Source organism: Sciurus carolinensis, chromosome 10, assembly GCF_902686445.1.
Source record: "Sciurus carolinensis chromosome 10, mSciCar1.2, whole genome shotgun sequence".
Taxonomy (NCBI): domain Eukaryota; kingdom Metazoa; phylum Chordata; class Mammalia; order Rodentia; family Sciuridae; genus Sciurus; species Sciurus carolinensis.
In genome coordinates this window covers 79,250,114-79,268,724 of record NC_062222.1, presented here as the reverse complement: position 1 = coordinate 79,268,724, position 18,611 = coordinate 79,250,114, and the positions used below count along the sequence as shown (strand labels likewise).

General features: G+C 34.6%; 1 protein-coding gene across 7 annotated transcripts in view; it reads right to left on the bottom strand.

Annotated features, from left to right (window-relative positions):
* The window catches only part of Ccdc158 (coiled-coil domain containing 158), an 83,524-nt gene that overhangs the window by 51,047 nt on the left and 13,866 nt on the right, over positions 1-18,611 (bottom strand). For all 7 annotated transcript variants that reach the window (XM_047567018.1, XM_047567017.1, XM_047567021.1 and 4 more), the window contains 8 exons: positions 17,598-17,815; positions 13,873-13,982; positions 13,361-13,688; positions 12,947-13,023; positions 10,943-11,053; positions 9,954-10,068; positions 2,878-2,997; positions 491-688 (listed from right to left, as the gene is read on the bottom strand). In XM_047567018.1, the coding sequence (XP_047422974.1) occupies positions 491-688; positions 2,878-2,997; positions 9,954-10,068; positions 10,943-11,053; positions 12,947-13,023; positions 13,361-13,688; positions 13,873-13,982; positions 17,598-17,815 (1,277 nt within the window). The remainder of the gene's footprint in view (positions 1-490; positions 689-2,877; positions 2,998-9,953; positions 10,069-10,942; positions 11,054-12,946; positions 13,024-13,360; positions 13,689-13,872; positions 13,983-17,597; positions 17,816-18,611) is intronic.

Sequence of the window (18,611 nt, the reverse complement as noted above, 5' to 3'; positions counted from 1 at the left end):
TTGCTGCTGGCGCACTGGAATGGTGTGCACCCATCAGTCTCAATTGGTGTGTGGGGGGGGCGGGAAGGCGGGGAAGAGGGTAAAACTCTTGAGGGAAGAGCAAAAACAAACCAATAAAAAATCTGTTATAAACCTTCATCCCTGCTATTTCTCAATATTTCCTGATAGCTTGAGCTCTTCTATAGCAGAAATAAGCAATTTATTAGGTTGCCAATTTCTTGGTAAAAATAAAAAGGTAGTTCTATTGGAGTTTAGTTTTTCACCTATATATAAATGAGATAAAGTTTAATATATTTAGTTTAACAAGTGGTCAAAATATGGAAATAAATGCCAGGTTTTTAAAAATTGCTCACAGAATCCATAATTTTATTTTAGAGCTATTTTAGGCCATTTATAAAAGAAGAAAAGAGAGCTGCACCAGTAGACATAAAATACATTCTTCCCCCAGCAGAGGCCACCTGGGGGGCGGGCACAGCCTGCAAGCTCTGACCTGCCGCTCCATCTGGCCCTGACACTCGCTCTTCATGGCCTTGAGCAGGGCCTCCAGGCGCTGCACCTCCATGTTCCTGTCATCCAGCTCACGCCTCAGATGGTCGATGGTGATGCTATTGCCGGTATCTCGGTCCCACAGACGCTTGTTCTGCTCCTTCTCCAGACTCAGCTCCTTCTCCCTCTTGTGTAGGTCTGCCTAAAAGAAGTGAGGAATGTGCTGGGCTGGGGATATAGCTCAGTGGCACAGCACTTGCCCAATACAGGTGAGGCTCTGGATTCAGTCCCCAGTACCATAGGAACACACACACACTCTCACAACCAAAGAAATAAGAAATGTATGTCCCCCCTCCCCCTACCTAATATTAAAGAATTAAAATATAACTCTTTTGTTTTTGGAGTTATGTCATTTGAGAAAGTTTTGATTTTTGGAATCTGATTCCTTTTTTAATACTTGATTAAGTGTGATTATTTTCCCATAAAATTAGTTAATGTTTTGCTTTTCTAAAAATTTTAGCATTATGAGGGCTGTGGATATAGCTCACTGGCAGAGCTCTGTGTTTAACATGCTTGTGACCTTCGGTTCAATCCCCAGCACCACACTCTCCCCCCCCAAAAAAAATAGCATTACAAATTAATTTCAAGGAACTAGACCTCAAATAATATACACTGAAAAGAAAAATACAATAGGTTTTAAAAGGTATCCTGTTTTTAAGTCTTGAATTTTTTAACAAAGACTTGATGTTTTACCTCAAGTGTGCTCCTGCAATAAAGAAATGCTCAAAAGCTTAAAGGAACAACAACAGTAACTTAGTTATATGGCTTCAGAAATGGCAGAATAGTGGCATCTGGACTGTGAATGGAATAACCTCTTTTCGGTCACTGAGAAAAATACACAGTGGGTATTTACTGTTTCCAAAAATCTATACTGAGTATGTGAAACAAAGACACGCTGACCTTCAAAGGAATTATCATCCAAAGGAAAATGACATATACATAAACACTCAAAAAGGAACTGATTTTTCATTAGAGACAAGATATAGCAGAGATAATTTCACTAAAGGAATAGAAATGTTTCAGAAGGCATTTGAATTAGACTTTGAGAACAGTTTGGAGTTACAAAGATGAAGAAGAAACAGAAAGGGGGCACATGCAGTTTTATTGGAGGCACTAAGTACATGTACAGAGGGTCTTACCAAGTTTCTGAGGATGTTGCTAAATTGTTGAGGGCTGTCTCAAATGTGTGATTCCCCTGCCTCAGCATTCTCTAAGATTTTCAAATTAGATATGAGAACACTAGGGAATGTTCAACAGGATTTTCCCACAGTGTAGTGTGCTGGCACACACTTGTCAATTCTACTTTTACCACAGCCTATCAACACTGTCAGCCTAGGAAGGATGACGATTTTGCCAGCAAAGCCTGATGCCCTAGCATGTGGCTTGATAGGGAGAGAAATTTATTCTGCTGTATCACTGATAACACACAAAGGGGCCTGGAATTTCCTTTCCTAAGACAGTCAGCCTGTAGTACTCTAACAGATAAAAACTACTTCACTATTATCAAAATCTTATTGCAGGTTTCTTTTTCTAAAAATTCCCCCTAAATATCCATTCAGAATTTCTATAGACAAAATGTGTATGCATTTGAATGTTATTTAGCTTTAAAACAAACACTTAACACTACTTCAATTTAGTAGAATACAGTTCTAACTCAAAAAACCAAAGGATGAATGATCTCGCTGATAAGCAGACGAAGATACATAATGGGGGGTGAGAGGGAGGCAAGAATGGAGGAAGGAGGGATTGCATAGAGGGAAAAGAGGGGTGGGAGGGGTGGGAGGAAGGGAAAAATAACAGAATGAATCAAACACCATTACCCTATGTAAATGTATGATTACACACAGATGGTATGCCTCTACTTCATGTACAAACAGAGAAACAAGTTGTACCCTATTTGTTTACAATTAAAAAAACAAAGACTATGGCTGGTAGAACACAGTTCTAATTAAAAGACTGTGGCTGGTGGGCTGGGGTTGTGGCTCAGTGGTAGAGCACTTGCCTGGCATGTGTGAGGCACTAGGTTTGATTCTCAGTACTGCATATGAATAAATAAATTGAATAAAGGTCCATTGACAACTAAGAAAAAAAATAAAAAAGACTGTGGTTGCTTGAAGATCCCTGTTTACCTAACACCATAACAGCTCTGCTTAAGAAAAAAAAATTAAAGTACACAGAACATTGTTTTATACATTGTCTAGGATAGTCTATTATGTGTGTATAAATATTTTGTAAAATTTAAAATTTTATAAAGAAAACTAGTTTTTAAAAATTATTTTGATGAAAAATTTCCCAGAATCAACTTGTTCATATTTTAGAGCATAATCTTACCAATAGCTTTTGAAGTTGATCGTCCAAATTTCCAGATTCCTGACTGAACTGATCCCGTTCTGTGCGTGCTTCAGTGAGCTCAGAGTTGGCAAGGACTAACTGCTTCTCCAGGTCTTCTATCTAAAAGAAGAGCACAAATCGGTCTATGTCAGTGAGGCATAAAAAACAAACATGGTCTTTGGAAAACAAACAGCATTATGTTGGGGGCAAAAATAAAAGTTTTTTGTGATATGTTTTGCAAAGTTTTTAAGCTTAAGATTTATGCAGAATTTAGCCAGGAAAAATCAGACAAAATGAAATATTTGATACTGTTGGGTTTGGACATTGTCTATAACACTCCTCTCATATTCAAACTACTCAGTTTATGTTCTGTCAAGATATGTTCTGTAATTTGGTCTCTAAGGAAGTTTACTGTAGCACAGATAACATGCTGTAGAGTCTACACAAATGAACTCTATCATACTTATAAGAGCTATTTTGTTTTAGAATATCTTTTTAGTAATAAAAGACAATGAAAATATAAGAATGAATGATAGATATTACAGCTATTATCATCATTATATGGTTACCATATTTTGAAAGTTTGACCAAATATGTTTTTATCACAGATGAACAATTGACTTAACCATTCTAATCCTCATTTTCTCCAACTATAAAATGGGAATAAGAGTATCAATTTTAAAGGATTGTTATAGGCCTATTTTTCTCTCACAGGGCAGCTGTTTGATCTATTTAGTAGGGAGAAAAATTTATTCCACTGTACCACTGGTAGCAAACAAAGGGGTCACCAAACATTTCCTTTCCTAAAGTCTTCAGCCTGTATTACCTGCATGGAGGACAGAGGCTGCCTGACTGTTAATAATGTCCCTATAGCTCTTAACTTCTAGGTGCTGCATGCAGCATAGGGTTGATTTGATTATCTGACTATGAGACTTCAGGTTTGGATTTTATATGAGCCACACAAACCATAACTTAGATAATAAAATATTAAAATAATGAAAATATGCTGATAGTGTTACATAGCATACCTGATCTTTAGAAAGATATCCACAATACTATTTTATCATCTACTTTCCAGTGATAAGAAATCTTCCATATCTGTATAAATGCTCTATATTTATTCCTACTTCTAAGGCATCTATTCAACAGACTTCCAAATCTATTATGTCAAGAATGAAACTTACTTTGGATGATGTACTATTCTTAAACCTCTCTAACCAGAGAACATATGACCAAGACAAATTTTTTTCTGGATGACTTTCTAGTTTATTTTTATTTGGATCAGATACATTTAACATCTTCATTTATTAACTGAACATACATTTAAAAACATTATATACACATATATCTGCAACCATTTCTTTGATAAATAATAAGCATGAATACATGTAAGTTATATTTCTATAAACATTTTAACGTACATACATGACTTAAGAAAGTACTAATATAGGAATATCAAACAGTTTTACATTTAGTGTATAGGGATTTACAGGGATCAGGATACAGATTTTAATATTTATATTAGATATATTTTTAAACTGATATTGCATTTGATTATATATTATATATAAAAATGTACTTCACAAGATTAAGTATAGAAAAAATACTATTGATTGAAATATGTTCCTAAACTCTAATCATTCCATAAAGAAGTACTTGGGGCTGGGAATATAGCTCAATGGCAGAACACTTGCTTATCATACATGAGGCCCTGGGTTCAATCCTCCACACCATCAAAAAAGAAGTACTTTTTATTATTTTTTACTCTCGTACTCCTTTGAAGACATGTATAATTAACACACATACACACACATTTAGTCTCAAAAGCATAACTCGGTAGCATAAATAACTTCTTGAGAAAACAATGAATGAATAATATCAGTTAACATCATTCCTTCAATTTATCATTATAAGGAAAGACTCGCACACACTTGGTATTAAGATTTAGAGTTGGCTAAGATGTAACTCAGTGGTTAAAAATTGACCTAGCATGTATGAGGCCCTGGGTTCAATCCCCGACACCACAAACTAATAACAAAAATACTTAGGGGAAGAACCACAAACTTGTACTGTCATACAGGTACCATATTTGCCTGGCAAGATATGGGCAGACAATAGTGATCCAAGCAGTAAGATCACACTAAGAGTCAAACCTTCAGGTTCTCCTCCAGGTTCTGTCACATAACCTCTCTATCTCAATTTTTTTTTCACATATAATTTGAAAAGAAAATCCAGGTGATCTCCTGTTTCTTTCAGTTCTGTTTCTAATACTTTTCATACAAGAATAATATCATTTAAATAATAATAATAATATAATAATATCATTTTCCGTTTGTCTTTTGAACTATAAATTCACCTATACTTTTAATGTGAGTTAATCACATGACTAAAGCCAACATTTTCTACTCCTAGTCTGGCATAAACTATTTCTATCCTTGAGCAATATGTGCTTTACAAGTTCAAATTAAAATCTGCTTTCTTTGGTCTGTTTTACTTTAAAAAAAATCTGGATAACCATTTTATAACTTCAAACTTGATGATAAAAATCTATGAGACCAAAATTAGAGGGAGGGAAGAAGGAAGGGAGAGAAAGAGCGAGGGAAAGAAGGCAAAAACGAGTTGCATCTTATCTTTCCATCTTTTCATTAAAGATCAGAAGTTCCTCCAGACCCCTGAAGGAACATAATTTTGTAGCTGTCAGTACTGACCCAGCTGCTATAGCTCTGCTTTTACCTTTCACTTTTTAAGAGTAAAAATATTTATATGAATTAATCAAAAAGATAAATGGACAGTGAAAGGGAAAACCATTGAAGTAGCAGCTGAGCTGATACAAACAGCTGTAAAAAATTCTACAAAGAAAAGCCTTTTAAAAATCCAGAAAACATATTGGTATCTGAGATGCAGTAAAAGTTTGTTTTGTTTTGTTTTTCTTTTCTATTTAGATAGCAGCACTGGTTTTCCCTTTTACCATCTATGAATCCACTTTTTGGTTTGGATCACTGGACAGTGAGCTTGGAATTTCATTCTAATCTCACATTGATTTTAGAGATATTACTGATCATATCAAATCATGTAGAATTTTTTAAATAGTATTTTTGTTTTGCTTTGTTTTGATTTTTTTCTGTGTTAAAAAAAAAACAAAAACACAAAAACACAGGCACTGCTTAATGAGGAATACTGCAGTCAGCATGAAGGTGCATTGGCAGAACTATGCAAAGCATTTGCACAGAATCTTCCTGCTCCAGCCAGTGCTACTAAATCTCCAATTTTTAAGTTGAATGAAATTTAGCCCCAAATGCTTTCAAAGTAGGAAAACTAAACTTAGAATCAAGATCATGAGATATTTTTGTTGTCAAAAAGCGAAAGTTAAGAGTAAAGCCAAATCTACAGAGCCAATAATGACAGCTTCTACTGGTCCAAATTCGAAAAGGGGAATTCTGGAGGTTCTCCTAAAATGGAAAGAGAAGAATAGAAAACAGCATTACAGTAAAACACTTATGTGAGCTCCAAAATCTACATCTAAAATTTTCTTTTTTTAAAATATATTTTCAAAACTATAATTACCAAATAAAGTAAAAAACAACTCTTAGGGTGCAAAATGCACCTTATTGTTTTAAAGGTGCAAACGCAAGAAATATAAACAAAGTTGTCTTTGAAACATAATTTCTATTCTTACAATATGAAAATACTTTGTTAATCTGAGGAGAAACATTACCCTCCTGAATGAGTTTTCTTTTAACTTAGGAATTCTAGTGGTAAGTTTTGTTCAGACCTATTGTACCATCAATGTTTTAAATGGTACAATTTTTTAAAACAGTAAACACTTTCTTTTACAATTAAAACTATTTTCATTAACATCATCATCATCATCTTCGTCATCATTCTGGGTACTGGGGATATAACCCAGGACCTTGTATATGCTAAATACTTGCTCTGGCACTGAGTCATATCCCCAGATCAAAGTTTTTTGTTTGTTTTTTTTTTTAAATGGAAGACTGCTCTCAGGAAAAAAATACTGCCTTTGATAAACTAGGTTAATATACAGTATCAACATATCCTGTAGTTTCTTTTTCCCACACAAATCTCACTTTTAATTACAGTTTTATATATTATTTTCTTTGATCATTTTTTGTTATTGTTCTTTGGACAGTATATACTAAAATATGCACTGAAGCAGCAGAAAATAAAATAAATTTTAAGGTTTTCATAGGCTTACGCAATGTAAAGTCAAGGCATATGAAAATAAAAGAAAGTAGAAGAATTTGCTTTTTCAGTTCTGTATTTATTATAACAAAAATATTTTAATATTTGAATTTTTGTGGCCCAAAAATGAAATCCATTTTGTTAACTTGCTTGATTTTCCTTGCTTTCAAAGTTGGAAAAATAATTAATGCCATTTCAGGCCAAAGTATATTTGACTCTATATTAACATGGCAGATAATTATCTCTTAGTGTTCCTTGACTAAATGAAAGAGACTAGCCTAGTTAACTAGGTGCTGGCTCTATAAAGTTCACGATGCTGTATTATCAACACCTCAGTGATATCAGCTAAAACTGAGTAAGCTAATAAGCCCTCCTTATTTCTATTAACTGTTTATTATGTAAGACTGTCAAAATTTTTAGTGATCCATTGTTCATATTAGAGCAAACTAAGATAATGATTCTAATGTTTGTATCTATATGACCCCAAAACAAACATTCATGTAAAGTTTGCAGTCCTTCCTCTGATGTTTATGCTTCTACAGTGCCAAAGATAAATGTTCATTAAAAACTTGGGAACTTTTTTTTTGTATTCCTAAGATGGATATTTTAGTATTTGTAAAAATTTCCTACCATGCCCTAACTTAGAGTCGATCAACATGATACCAAATGTCAGAGCAAATACAATTAGCAAATAATGGGTGAGGTTTATGTATAAAGATTTTACTTTTCCAAACGAGGCTGTAATGGAAAGCTATGGCAATTATAAACTATGTAAGAAAATATGAGTTCAGGTTTATTTGGTACTTTGTGACTTTTCAAAGGGTTTAATCTGTCATTAAATTATGAATATTTAGTCTTTTCAAAATGGTTTGTGAAATCTTGAATATCAGTTATTCTACTGGATTTAACACATCATCCTGTCAGATTATCAGCTATTACTTCTGCCGATGTGCACAACCTCCACTAGACCCAAGCAATGCAGTATCCTCCCAGACCATGATGTACTGAAATCATGACCATCCTTATGTTCTATGCTCTGTAAGATGAGGTTATGCCCTCTGTGTAGGCTTAGGCTGTCCAAGTTGGGGTGGGTATTCCTGCTATCAATCATCAGGGGAAAAGCTTGTCCTGAGGAAAAAAACTAGAACACAAAAAGGAGACCTCAGGGAGGCAGGAAAGAGCAAATGCTCCTCTCTGGGCTTTTGTTTCTTGGTCTCTCAAGGTACCCTGGAGGTGGCAGTAGTTCAAATGACCCTGCCACAAGGATTTAGGCAAGAGTTATGCAAGGAGGTTTACAAGAGAAGCAGCATTATTCAAACTGCAACACATCAGTAAATCATGAGATCCTTTTAACAGCTTCAAATTAGCATCTGAGAAGAGAAACAAGCTCAGGTGTAATAGGGTAAATATTGTTTTATAAAATTGGTTCAGTTGCTTGTGTTTGTATTGGTCATAAGATGAACTATACTTATTATGAGGATTAAAAACATCTGAAAAGATACAACTGTAGAGAATCCAAATCTATTACTGAGATTATACAGTTTCATGTTACTCTTCACTGCTAAATTTCCCAGTCTTAGTTTACTACAAAGATTAAAGGTTAAGGTCTAATTTTTATGCTTGACACAGGAAAAACAGCCCCCTCCTGTGGCCAGTACCAGAGCACCAGTGGAAATTAAAATTGCACAAAGGAGGTCAATTGTCGTGGAAAGATTAGTGCTGACAATATTCAATTCTTCCTAAGCAAAGCTCCACTCCGTGCCCCCTCCCCCCTACTGCATACTGTTACCTATAGAATTGTTTTCATTTTATAAAAGGAGTCTGGTGACTTCCCTATATTCCATTTCTTCTAACTCATCACACCCAATGGCTTAGGTGTTGAGAAACTGACTAAATGTAATGGTTAGAACTATACCTAAATTGTCTCTGCATGACTGTAACAGGATCTCTTATGGGTAGGGCTATTAAAGATAGATTTATTTTCCAAACTGGGACACTTAGGAGAAGAAAGCTAGCAATTATAAAACAGGACACTGGGACAGCAGGAATAAACTGAGATCATTCCAGACAAACATCAATGATGGTAAACCTCACAGGGAATGAAGAACATGAGCTCCTCAGAACGGCAGTTCTTTGCTTGTTTTTTAGGATCTTTACTGTTTTACAAATTATTGGAATTAACAAAAATCTAAGCTCTGAACAAATGGTTGATAATGATATTGAATAACTTCCCTTTAGCTATGGAAAATGAAAGAACAGAAGAAGAATATCAAGTATTAGTTAATATCTGGTTTTAAGAGGAATTACATGATGAAAGATAAAGACTTATTTTCCTAATTAAACTTTATTTTATTTAATTAGTTTAATTAATCTTAGAAAATTCAATTTGCTAATCATACAATAATTATTAGGAGTTTAAAAGTAAGAAAGAAAGTAGGTCCCCCAAATATTGAGTGTAAGGGGTAGTAGACCAGTTGGTATTGAAGTATTTGCTAAAGCTAAACCTTGTAAGAATAATTAAGATGTTTCTATTTTCAATTATTTATCTATTTATTTTCATAGTTCTGGGGATTAAACTCAGAGCTTCAAGCAACTCTACCACTGAACTATATCCCCTGCCCCTGAATTTGTTTTTCAGAAACTTCCTTGAAATAGGCAAAAAAGTGTTTCTAAGAATGAATTAATTTGTGCAATTTAAATAAAAAATTTTTATAATTTAACATATAATTTAGCACCTTCCTATTCCAGCTCATACACTGATTTTGATTTGAAGATATTATTCTGATTCCTTATTTTAAAGTAAACTATTAAAAATATATTATTGATTTTGTGTATATAGTTCCTAGGAGCAGAGAAACAAAACCTAAACTTACTTTGTCTTCATACATCCTTTTGGCTTCCCTTAATTCAGAACGCAGCTGAGAAACAGTAGATTCCAATTCACTGAGTTGACGCATATACATTGAATTTTGGTTTCTTGCTTGTTCTCTACAAAGGGTTAAGAAGAAATATAAGTGCAAAGAGCAAACAATGTGATACCTATGGGCACCCTATCATTTAGACTCAACCACTAATTATTTCATGTGGTATTATTAGGCTAATTATCTTTATTATATAAAATTGCTTCCCAAATGCTTTAGCTCAGTACTAAGGCATAACTTAATGCTAAAGTGCATGATTAGCATACACAAGGCCCTGGGTTTGATCTCTAGCACCAAAAAAAAAAAAAAAAGTTTCAGCTCAAAATATAAACTGTCAAAGCTGGATGGATAGATATGAGTTCTTTACACTATTTTTTTCCTCTGTTTTGGTATATGTTTGAAAATATCCATACAAAACATACTATCTCAAATTATAGTTTCATATGCATACAGATTTATGTTTATATATTTATGTATATATTCATATATATTTATAAAATATTTATAGAAATAAATGTATCTATGCATATGAAACTATAATTTTTATTTATACATATGGTATAATTGCTTTATCCAACTGTTGAAATATTAATACAGCCAAGGGCTGGGAATAGCTCAAGGGCAGAGTGTTTGCCTAGCATGAGTGAGGCCCCAGGTTCAATCTCAGTAATTTGAAAATAAATAAGTAAATAAACTGAAAAATATTTTTAAAAAGAAGAACAGCAATTCCAAAAGATCCAAACACTAATGATAATACATCTTATATGGTCAGATAATATTATCTTTCATATTGTAATTTTTGTGTTCATTTGAATATTAGAAAAGTTTCACTTGTGGAATCAATTAGCAAGGAATTTCTAAATTATCTTAGGATATTAATTAGCATAATATTTTTAAATGAAGATGAATGATTATTAATTTTGAACCATGAGGACACATACTGAATGATTTCCAGTTGACTCTGGATACTATTGGCTTGGCTTCGAGCACTGCTAGCTTTCTCAGTGAGTGTTGTGATTTCAACTTCATGTTCACTTATCAACTGCTCAATCCTATAGAAAGAATGTGGTGATTGTTATTTGATAAGAAGATTTCACCTGACAATGAATTACTTCAAAATTAATGATTTTTTTAACACTCTCCAATTTTTTCCACAGTTTTATTGGTCCATTATAATTGTACATATTGATGGGCTTTGTTGTTACATATTTGTACATGCACACAATATAACAACATAATTTGGCCAATGTCACTCCCCAGTATTTCCCCCCTCCTTCCCTGCTGATCACACCTTGGTCCCTTTCCTCTACTGACCTCCCTTTGAGTTTTAGGAAATCCATCCCCACCTATTTTTCTTTTTCCTCTCTAGCTTCCACATGTGAGAGAAAACATATGCTCCTTAACTTTCTGAGTTTGATTCATTTCACTTAACATGATGGTCTCTAATTCCATCCATTTTCCTGCAAATTCCATAATTGTATTTTTCTTTACAGCTGAATAAAATTCCATTGTTTTATATGCCACAATTTCTTTATCCATTCATCCATTGATGGACACCTAGGCTGGTTCCATAGTTTGGCTATTGTGAATTGTGCTGCTATAAGCATGGGTATTCATGTATCACTATAGTAAGATGACTTTAATTCTTTAGGGTAAATACTGAGAAGTCAACATTCACATTTAGTACTTTGCTTCATCTTTGTACATGCTACTCTTTTTATGACAAATCCAAAATTCTTTATCTGAATTCTACAGGGGCCAGCTAGGTTTTGGAATTCAGAATTTGTTTGATTTTACAATGTAATAAACTATGAGTACCCAGTTGGGTACACTGGTGTGTGTGCTTGTAGCTCTATCTGTTTGAGAGATGGAGGCAGGAGGCTCACTTGAGCCTAGGAGCTCAAAGTCAGCCTGAGCAAAGGTCTCAAAAAAAAAAAAAAAAAGAGAATTGTATTATATATTATATGTATTATATGACACTTGCAGTGGAATCAAGGGAAGAGTCCTACAAACAAAATATATTATGAAAATACCAAGTGTGTAAATATTCACATTAAATCATAGACTATAAAAAATTATATTAGCTATTGATAGTACTTTTATGACTAAATGCTTGGTCTTTCTCCTTGTGGCTCCTCACAGAAGACTTCAATCTGAGCATGTGGACTGAAGGCTAATCAATATTTTCATCAGCACCAGAGAAAGGCTGCACCTTTTATCTTTTAGGAAATCCCTGTCTTTACATTTTCATGTAAATTTTGCACAATTACTTCTTCATGTGTAAATATTTTCCTTTCAAAATAAAATTTTTAATTGCTCTTATTTTATATATGATTGAAAGAAAATTAACTCCTTTATTAAAAACCAATCTATCTGTTAAAAAAAAAAAAAACAACATTAGCTTAGGTCAAGTTTTACCAATAAATTATCAACAAATATTCTCTCCTTGACTTTACTTAAGTTAGGCTCTTCTAAGTCATCTTTTAAGTAGGCCTTGACCTTAACTATAGTCTGTTTGGGGCCCAACCCAGTTTTAATATCCTCCCACTCTTGATAAATGATCAGATTCCTCATCCCTCAGACAAGATATCTAAGTCCTTGGCCTGCCTTTAGCAAGAATGACCCAATGTTTTACGTCTCCTCTAATAATTTTCCATCCACTGATCCTCTCACCTTGCTCCTTGGTTATAAGTCTCCTCTTGTCCTGGTTGTTTGGGAAATGAGCTTAGCCTCTCTTACCTATAGCAAAACCACCGTTGTAACTGTCTTGAATGTCTTCCGTAAAGTTTTAACTAGTGCCAAAAAACCTTTTAACATGTAGGTTTGCCACAAACCTACAAAAATCTTCTGTGTCTTGCAGCTTATAAGATTTTGGATTTTCAGGCAAGACTGTAAAATTGTAGTGTAATTTCACTATGACTTTCTGACTTTGGTCAGAAACCTACCTATCTTGATGTTGCTGAAGAAGTAGCTCTATTTTGTTCTGTGATTCAGATTTCAATGTTTCCAGTTGATCCTCTACCTGGTTTTAAAAAAAGAGACATTGATTTAGGTACTTGTAAACCTAGAGATTTTCAGATGAAGGAATACTTTAGTGAGATGCAAACAGAAATAATACTAAAATCAGGTAAATCTAATACTGTACAAGATCTTTTAATCTGGCTCTACTTTCATGAAGCAATACAGAGAAATCACATTATTTTCCCAGTAAGAGAGATCACTGTGGAGGTAACCTCTATTATTCCAGAGAAGAAGAATGAGAACTTGGCTTACTTTTAAGAACCTTAAAAATTATATGCCTAATACTATTCTCTTAATGCATTTTAATAAAAAGTTAAAGTAGTGTTCTCACCACTTACTGGAAATATCCTCCCTTTAAGATAAGAAATTTCTGTGTCTAATTCTCTTAGGATTTTACTAATAGCTGAGCCCAAGTTGCGGAAGTGCATAGTAGCCGTGTTGTCGTGTTCGTAGATTTTCTTGCCTGAGCCTTCTTCAAAGTCAACTAAGATTGATCGGATTTCTTGAAGTACTCCTTCATGAGCCAGCATCATTTTCCTTAGCTGCTCTATTTGTGTGTTGCTGTCTTTTAACATGTTCTCCTTAAGGCATTTGGCAGCTTCAAGTTCATGAACTGTAGTTTGAAGCTGATTTCGTAAATCCTCCTGGGACTGACTCTCCCTTCGTCTGTGAAATAAATGAAAGAAAAGAAGTAATGTTGAAATCCTATTCACACAAGTAGTTTGACTGCTTGGAGTAAAACAGAATTAGAGCTGGGGTGTAGCTAAGTGGTAGAGTACTTGTGTAGCATGCATAAGGCCCTGGGTTCCATCCCTAGCATTGCACAAAAATTCAGGTAATATATCCCAACCTGATGTCAGCCATGGCATCTCTCTCCATTTGCATTTCTTGAAGTTTTGTTTGTAAATCAATGACTGACTGCCTTAAGTAAAACTTTTGTTTCTCATGTAATTCATTGCTCTGGGGGGAAAAACAAAGCAAAATTAACCTCCATTAGCAGCACACAGTTCCTTATAACTAACAATTTTCAAAAAGCTATGTATTATTAATTTATCATTATGGCATACTATGTCCTTCCACTGTAATTCAAAGCCCAAATACTCATTTCTCATCTATATAAGAATACCTTAAATAATTTCCCTGTCTCAAGCTTGGCTTCTTTTGGTTTCTTTTCATTCATTCTCTACTTTATAAATAAATCTAAAATAAATCTGGCTTCTGGCTCAAAATGAAAATGGGAATGTTTTATTCCTTAAAATAGGAGAACTGGTTGAATATATACAGAAAATATACTGAATGTGATATACAGAAAAGTCAAACCCTACCTTCAACCTGCTAAGTAACAGACATGAGTGATGAGAACATGAAGTCAATGGAATAATTCTATAGGCTTGGCCTATGTTCTGGCCTACCACTCTTATCTTCTCTTTATTTTTTCTTTTCAGGTTTTTAAAACAGATTTTATTTTTTAAAAGTTAGTATGTGCATTGTAGGAAACAAACAAACAAACAAAAAGCAAAGAACCAAGTCATCTAGTCACAAGCAACTTAGTTGGACTTGTCCCTCCAGGTTGTGCATGTATGTGTACAACATTCCATTTTGTGTGATTGAGATCATAATATATATAGGGCTTTTCCACACATCACAAATAATCACCAATTCAAAATCCCAAAGCCACACAAATATTTTTTGATAACCAAGAATACACTACATCAACACAATCTGTTAGAAAAAATTGTAATCCTTTTTGGGGGACAAAAATTTCCCTAAAGACAGAAATGGCAACAGGTCTCCAGACAGACATATAGGCAGAGTTACAACTAAAATAATGCATTCCCTTAATGCTCAATTTAAAATGAAACAAAATGATAGAATATACCAAGCATGTTTGAGAGGGTTCATTATCAGATGTCTACTTCTAAAATATTAGCAAGAATGCATGTTCCCAGTGAATTCAAGTATTCCTATATATGGCCAGAAGACGCACACAATCGATGGCTCACATCAAAATGTAAATCTTTGAGCACCTGCTCCTATCTTTCACTGTATGCCTCCATCTATCCCTCTGTTGCCAGTCAAATGAACAAGTCCTGATACACACTGTCTAGAGGAAAAACAATTCCATGTCCAAGGTGCATCTTTTCTATGAATTATAACAAAAAGATATGTACAAGTTGGCTAATTCATTAGCTCTACTTTTTATAATATTGTCACCTCAGGATATCTAAAAAGTTTAGATTTTGCTCATTTTCTCTTGAAAAGCAATTTACCTAAAGTCATTCTGGCCCTACTCTGGCTTAAGTCAACAAGATATGTTATATTCCTCACAAGCAACGGATTACCTGAAGAGCTATATCTCTCAAGGTTCTTTATTATAAGATTCCTCTTTGCTGCTAAGAACACAGTTAACCAGAAGGGAGTACATTTATGATCCTTATCAAAAGTTGTCTTTACATCTTTACCATATGATTTTGATTTCATTATAATAATAAAATTTCCTCCATGGGTTTTGCTTGGATACCTGTGGCTAAGTCTAAGGACTTAAAATCTAATATAATCTTACTGTCAGTCAAAAGTTGAAAGGTGGTACCTGGGCAGAACTCTCTAGAAACTTCCCTAAGACCCCCAATAAAACTGGAGAACAAAAGGCGTATGTGATCATTCCCTTCTCTTAGAGACAACCAATCCACTCTCCCTCTCTCTTGAAAGTTCCTTCCTTCCTAATAAACTTCTCTGTACTTTTACTACATTTCCTGTCTTGCCTGAATTTTCTCCAGCAAGAACACAAAAGCACACAACACCCACAGTGCAACCCCAAGTCTACCGCTGGTAACACAACCCACCATCACCTGAAATCAATGTGCTCAACTACACAGAAATTCACAAGCTTTCTAAAATCAGGCACTGAGGGGGCTCCCAGCATAATAGCTAGTGCCTCACCTAATTATCCCAAAGCAAAGACATCAAGTTCTGCCCAAAAATAAAGAATTGTCCATTAGTTTTTTTATTACCTCATCATATGAACAGAAAAAAAAAGCCACTGAACACTGGTTCTAAAATAAAAAGCACAGAACAAATTTAAATAAGCAAATCTCTAGAAAAAAAAAGAGGAAAAAAGATAGATAAGGCAAGGACAGAAAAACACTTCCAAAAATTTGTATATGCAGAAAATTCAAGAGATATTACAATCACAATGTAAGAACACGATGCTATGTCAAAGAAATGAATGGGGAAGAAGTTGTCTTAGAAATTTAAAATATGGTTGCAAAGCACAAGGCTTTGGGTTCAACCCCCAGCACCAAAAACAAACACACAAAAGCAAATATTGCAAACTTTAAAAGAGTTAAAGAATACTGGAGTAAAAGAGTAAAAGAATACTGGACTAAGGCATATAGCTAGTGGTAGAGCACTTGCATGCATGAAGTTCTAGGTTCAATTCACAGTATGAAGGAAGAAGGAGGAGAAGGAGGAGGAGGAGGAGGAAGAGGGAAGGGGAAGAAGAAGAAGAGAACACCAATGCTGAAAAGTCAAAATAGATAAAGAATGTGAAGCATCAGTTGGATTTACAATCACTGCTTACCCCTACTGAAGGACAGATCTCACTGTTAACATTTTTATTTTAAATATCTCAGCAATAAGACTACAAATATGTACCTGGAAGGCATCATGTCCTTTCCATCTTTATCTATCCAGTACCTAGCACCATGTCTGTTCTATAAGACATACATGATCCAAACAGCTCTGTTATTTACCAACTGATTTAACACACATTTATTGAGAGTCAATCAAGTGTCACATACTCTGCCAGTGGATGAACATAAAATAAAGATACTGTTTCTTTTCCTCACTAGAACCTCTGCGCTTCTTTTGTCTCTATATATCTTAATTAGTTAATTTATCCTAAGGTATTGTCACTCTTCCTTTACCTGACCAGCTCCCCTCCAAAACTATGAACTCATTATGAGTCCTGTCTTATTCATTTTTGTATGTTCTATTGTATATAATACAGTGGGGTACATAATTTTCAGCACTTAATAATATTGTAGGATTGTTTCCCCTAGAAGGGCTCACACAGTTTGATGAGATAGAACAATATGTTAATGAGTACAAGGTAAATTAGGCATTATAACATTTGCATAAAAGGCAATAACTGTACAGAGGTAAACATACCCAATGTTATCTAGAGGAAAGGCTTCAGAAAAGGAAATGCTGGAGCTGAGTCTTGGCGGTTAATGAGAGTTAACAGATATCATGACAAAAGGACAGCAGGCCTGAACAAATCCTTAATTATAATTACAGATGAATGCCATTAATTATAATATATTGAGCCATTCAAGTGTCATTAAAATTAAACCATGACACCAAGGCATTATGACAAATTAACAACAAAAAGATATGTACACTGTTCATTAGTACAATTTTTAATACCGAAATCAAAGGTACAGGTCAAATCAAGTTTAACCAAGAGATCATGGCCAATTTTTTCTTCCAGGAAGTTTAGTTTCTTCCCAATGCACTATGCCTCCCTGTTGTCCCTGAAAAAGTCAGGTGCTAGAAGAGAAAAATGCAACTCACTTCATTTAGTCTTCTCTGCAAATCTTTGACTTGATGCGAATATTCTTCTAAAACACGTTCGATGTGTTCCTTTCCAGGGTAAGGGATCATTTTTCTATGAGAATCAAGTTCTACTTCATATTTAGGGAAAAGAGGAATTTGTGTCAAAGTCCCAGCTGTAGCTGTGTTCTCAATTATTGTACCACGAATTGATGACACAAAAAATGGGCTTGAAGAACCTAAATATTAAAGAATTCATTAATTAACTTCATCAACCTTTTGGGGCAAACATAATGCTAGGTGATTTCTCTATTGAAGGAGTGAGAGCTCATGGAAAAAAAATAGGCAAGTGGAAGGGCAGTAAGTGCTCTGAGAAAGATGAGCACAAGCACAAAGGAGGAACAGACTGCAGGGAGGAGGGCAAGCCAATGACACCTGAGCTGAAGGAGTCTTCAGAGTATCCATGAGCGAGAACTGGCAGTCTGGAGAACAGGAGAGGAGAGAGGACATTTTGGGCAATGGGAGCACCACAATTATAGGCCAGGAGGCTTGAGAAAGCATGGGATATTCCAGGGGGAAGGAGAGTAGTGGTCAGACATGAGAATGAAAACGTAGGACACATCATGAAGGACCTGGGGTCATGCTAAGAAATTTGGATTTCATCTGAAATGGTCCAATTCTGAAATAAGTATTATAAAAAATGAAAACAGACATAGCAAAGATCATAAGAAATGCGACTCAGTGGCATTGGGATCCAACTGAGATAGAAGACTATGACTTTTGAAGTGGAAAATTAGTGTATCCATGTATTTTCTCTAGGAAAATATTCTAGCAGCCTAGTACAAAAATAGAGAAGTCAGTCAGTTTGATAAGGATTTGGGTTTTTCCTGAAAGAGTGCAACAGCAGAATAAAGGGGAAAGGGTACTGGCAAGTGGTTTGGTAAAATAATGTTACAAAAGGAAGAACTGATAGGAAGAGTGGTAATTTAGGAGAAAATGGCAGACTCTACTGTAGTTATTCTCAATCTTCACTAT